This window comes from Cibotium barometz, chromosome 15, assembly GCF_041138505.1.
Source record: "Cibotium barometz isolate CiBa-2024 chromosome 15, ASM4113850v1, whole genome shotgun sequence".
NCBI classification, from domain to species: domain Eukaryota; kingdom Viridiplantae; phylum Streptophyta; class Polypodiopsida; order Cyatheales; family Cibotiaceae; genus Cibotium; species Cibotium barometz.
The window spans coordinates 32,664,758-32,669,533 of record NC_141060.1 but is presented as its reverse complement, the minus strand read 5'-3'; the positions used below and the strand labels follow the sequence as shown (position 1 = coordinate 32,669,533).

General features: G+C 43.5%; 1 protein-coding gene across 1 annotated transcript; it reads right to left on the bottom strand.

Moving 5' to 3' along the window:
• Positions 1–257: 257 nt before the first annotated feature.
• On the bottom strand, positions 258–2,947 carry LOC147631189 (bifunctional nuclease 2-like). Its single transcript, XM_086809516.1, has 10 exons — positions 2,337–2,947; positions 1,963–2,133; positions 1,763–1,812; positions 1,620–1,676; positions 1,395–1,460; positions 1,222–1,299; positions 984–1,123; positions 804–895; positions 611–675; positions 258–522 (listed from the first exon to the last, which is right to left on the bottom strand). The coding sequence occupies exons 1-9, from the start codon at positions 2,641–2,643 to the stop codon at positions 626–628; spliced, it is 1,011 nt and encodes a 336-aa protein (XP_086665642.1). The 5' UTR covers positions 2,644–2,947; the 3' UTR covers positions 258–522; positions 611–625.
• Positions 2,948–4,776: the final 1,829 nt, after the last annotated feature.

The following is a 4,776-nucleotide window of genomic DNA, read 5'->3' as shown; positions in this document are numbered from 1 at the left end:
TTTTCTACATAGGAGTGCATTCACATAAGGCCCCCAAACAAACAAACTTATTTTGCTACTTCCATATTGTATTTTACTAGGTAGAGATGAGAAAGGGCATACGGGAAAACGAGTTAGCTAATTGGAAAATGAATTAGCTAATTGGACACTTTGCACCCAATTTTGATTGCCACACACCCACATGATTATTATCTAAACCTCGGAGCCGCTGCTCATATTGCAAACATCTCACATTCCATACCCACAGAAGAAGAAGAAAAAAAAAAGTGAATTTTAAAGAGCCCTTAGCTTGGCTAAAGGGACTTCGTTGCACTAAAAATCTGTACATAAATTCGTGAAGATTTCAGTAATGAAGGGGCAATCCCTGCCACGAGATTCCCCAGTCAATAAGCATATGTAGATTATTTACAATTTTTACACACACACATCACAAAGGCAGGTGCCTGCCTCGTTTCGCTGTACAATATATCTATGTAGAAAGTGGAATGTCACCACAAGAATCGACTGTACACTGTGCCGTCGCTGCGAAGTCGGGGATGAAACGTTAGCAGAGCCAGGGGGTAACGGTCGTTAGAAGGACCTTAATAACGTTCTATGAAGCAAGCTATACCTGTTCGTGTTGAGGCTAATTGCGTTTCTTCGACCGAAGCTCTCTGAGTTCGTCTCTGATGCGCGCTGCGTGTGTGATGGAGATCGAATAAGAGTACATGATTCACACACACACACACACACACACAAAAGACAGCTAACTAAGCAGTGGATTGTACACACAAGGGAGGTGTATATATGATCATGGATGATACCTGCATCCATGTAACGCTCTTCAGCTGCTGCCATTAGCATACTTCGTACAAGCACAAACTCCTCGGCCTCGACGCAGGTCTCCGTCTGGGGCCTAATTGATCGAAACATGGACTGTTAAGGTGGACGGCATATTGAGAAGTTGCTGATAATTGACATACATGTATCATCGGCTACAGTACCTGTCAAGCTCGGTAGACAGCGAGATTGCCCCGGAGAAGCGAGCAGAGCGTGATGAAGATGAAGGCTGCAGCTTGGCAGGATCACTCACAATCCGGACCCCATCCCCATACGCAAGTTGCCTGTTCACCTGGATGGGGACCTGGTTGACGCCCACCAAATTAAAGCCACCCCCAAGCAGACTCAGATCTGCCCACCAATGTAGTCCCTATGGATACTAACATCAGTTCGGCACCTCACCTGGCATCGCGCCGCAATATTGATCGCATCTGAAGGTCGCAAATCCAGGCTAACTTCTTGAACCTCGTCCCCGATTTGCTGAAAGAAAGGGGACGAATGAGAATTTTTTTACCCTCGCCCCTCATGATATTGAGAGAAGGATCCTGATTCCTGAATGACTGATATACTCCTACCTTGGACAGAAATAGCTGTGCATAGTATGCCTCTTGCACCCTCCTCGTCACGCGTACTAGCTTTGCCTGCACACACGATTCCAAAGTCGTCATTGAAGACCTCATAGAGAGCGGGCAGGGGCCAAAGGTGTGTAGCCCGCCTTGAAGAAATCATATGTCATTACATGCGAAAATAATCTTGTAAGGCATATTGTGGTTTGCAATAGCTATGGTAAAGACAAGCACCTTAAATCCCATGAGTTCGATCAGATCACTCAATACTTGGTAGATAGTGGGTCTAGCCTGCACTCGAGGACAATATATGCAACCTTTAACTAACTTCAAGGACCAATTCAGAGGTTTAATGCTGTCGAAGTTTACGTGCTTACAATGTGGACATTTCGAACTGCTTCCATCAACATCGTGGCTGGCAGCTCCACTGATGGTGTAGACATCGAACGAAATCAGGATTCACACATTTGGGCGAGGCAAAACAGTACTATATTAGTGCCCAAATACCTGTTTAATCGCTATTCAGAAAGGAAGAGCAAATCGAGGCGATTGGGAGGAGCAAAGTTCAAGTACATACACACAATAATGGGCAGCAGCAGGTTGCTGCCATCTTCCACCTTCAAGACGATGGCAGGCTGAGGAGCATAGTCTGGAAGACGGCCCCCCTCGGGATTGTTGTGGACGCATTTGATATACCTCCCATCTCGCATCTTTATCAAGAAGCCTTCCGACCCACTTTTCACCTCCACTGCTCTCCAAATATAATCAGAGACAAAAGCAAACTATATTCTTGGAGAAATCAGACTCAACACCGAAGAAGACAGTGGTTTTGCTAAGTACGCAAGGAAGGAAGACAACGGAAAGGAGTAAGGAATGGTCGCAGGGGGCAGCAGAATTCTACTACCCGCCGGGACCTTAATGACGGACTAAGGAATGGTCATTGGGGTGTACCTGCTTCAAGAACGCTGGATTCGACGTAGTCTTCGTCGCCTTCGGCGCCCCTGCTTCCGTCGGAGAGCATACTGCCGCACACGTGCATCCCACCCGTGCCGGCCGGAGCAGCTGGCATCGTAATCGGGCTGAGAGGGCAATGAAGCGCCCTCCCCTTCCACCTGCGCCCTACTGACTGTTGTCGACCTGATCGCCGGAGGAGCCCACCCCTAACTGCGATAATGGACACCAAGTTCGCGCGCCCCTGATCCGGCATCGCTTGCCAGAAGGTTGGAGCCGTCCACATACAAGGGGTCCCTGTTGCCATTTAAGAGAAGAGGTCTTCTGTAAGCAGAGGAGCTCGGTTGGCTACCCCTCCACTAGCGAGTGGTAAGCTGCAACTCAATGAGACGAAATCCAAGACGATTCCATCTGTGATGGGAATATAGTGTACAAATTAGAGCGGCATACTGAGTAAAGGGGGGACGAGGGAAGCAAGCACGGAAACGTGAAGGGGCGCCGCAGAGATTGGGGAGGAAGAGTGAGGAGGAGGTGAGGAAGGGAGGAGAAGAGAGGCCGGCTAAGAGAAGCACGTTGATTGGATAGAAAACAAGCAAAGAGAAGATGAGGTTGAATGGGCTTCCCAGCCTTCCATATTTTAATATCATATTATATATAACCCACACGGTCAAGCAAACAAGAGAACTGTTTCAAACTACCAAACAACTACTCTCCTTTCTCTCAAAACTACACTCCATCCTAGAAAGCCAGAATTTTCTCATCAAAATCCACCCCTTAGGGCACGAGGAGACTCCTCATCGACAAACTTAGGCACTATCTCTCCCATAAGGTGGGGTTCCTCCCTTTTTTTTCCCAGAAATTTGTGGGGTGTGTAAAGGGTCTCAGAGTTCCCAAACAAGTGCAACTATGAGAGATTTGCTTCTATAGATATTTTACAAAAAAAACATGACAAAAAATCTTCTGGGAAAAAAAAATCTCAAAGTTCGCAATTAGTAATTGTAAATGCAATTATGTGCATAAGTCTAATAAGTTTTTGGAAAAAAACAGAATTCTAATAAGTTTTTGGAAAAAAACAATTGTATAAAAAAGCTGGAATTTATTTGTCACATTTTCTGCATCTTTCCTCTACTTGGCAAGGGTGAGGAAAGAACCCACAATAAGGGACACAGTGGCCATGCTTTCCACCATCACCACTATCACCCTTAGAGGAGAAAAAAACATTTCAAAACCAATTTTAGTATATATTATATGTCCCCTTTGTAAGAAAAAATAAGAAATTATTTAAAATAATATCTGCAAATTAACAATCGTTTTGGATGAAGTGCATGCCTTGGCTCTCTTAGAATGAATTTCCAATGAGATGCTAGTTATGTACCTTCTTGAAACCCTGCCTTGAGAGAGATTCAATGCACCTTTGAATCACACATAGAGGGACCGCTTCCCGGTTCTTCTTGGTAGCCTATTGCACATCGCATACCCATAGAACATCGCACAACCTCCATGTTCTCAATTGTCAAGTGAGGGGTGTGTGATTTCACTTCAACATATAAAACTATAAAGGCTACAGACCTTAGCCTTGTTAGAGACTAAGGTCTTTTTCAACCCTCCTTTAATTAATGATTTTTCAACCCTCCTTGTTAGAGACTAAGGTCTTTTTCAAACCTCCTTTAATTAAAGATTTTCAATTTGTTACAAAATTTTGGCCCCTATTTGCATTCATGTCCATCATCCACTGATAAGCTTTTTCAAACCTCCTTTAATTAAAGATTTTCAATTTGTTACAAAATTTTGGCCCCTATTTGCATTCATGTCCATCATCCACTGATAAGCTTTTCATCTCGCTAGCCTAGGGTTTGAGAAAAGATGGGTTTGTTTTACCCCACAAAAATTATTTTCAAGTTGATTCAATTCTTGGAAAATATGTTTCAAGTTGATGGGAGAAGGAAAGATGACTCTGTAATTTTTGGTCTTGCCTTTTGTAAGACATAGTGAGGGTGTAGTTTGCTTGAATACTATTGAATGTCTTGCATATTATTTTAGAAGGATTATCTTAATTTTCTATCATGCATTCTTTAGATTAAGAGCTAAACCTTGATTATGGCTAAAAGCATAGATATAGGTAGGATTCTTTTCTAGTCCGTGTAACAATAACACATGCAACATTTTCTCAAAGCTTTGAGCGCCCATCGTGATGATACACTAAGTGTTGAGAGCAACATTTTCTCAAAGCTTTAAGCCATCATGGTGATTCACTAAAATGTTGAGACCATTTGGGCTACTTAGAGGCTCAATTGGGAGCATGACCTAGATTGAATATTGCTTGACTCTCAAAATCACTTAGGAAATGTATTAGTATTCTTCATGACCAGTTGATTTCTTTTGTATTCAATTCAACCTTTGAGCTTGTCATTAGGCAAACCACTCTCACTCTCACTCTCTC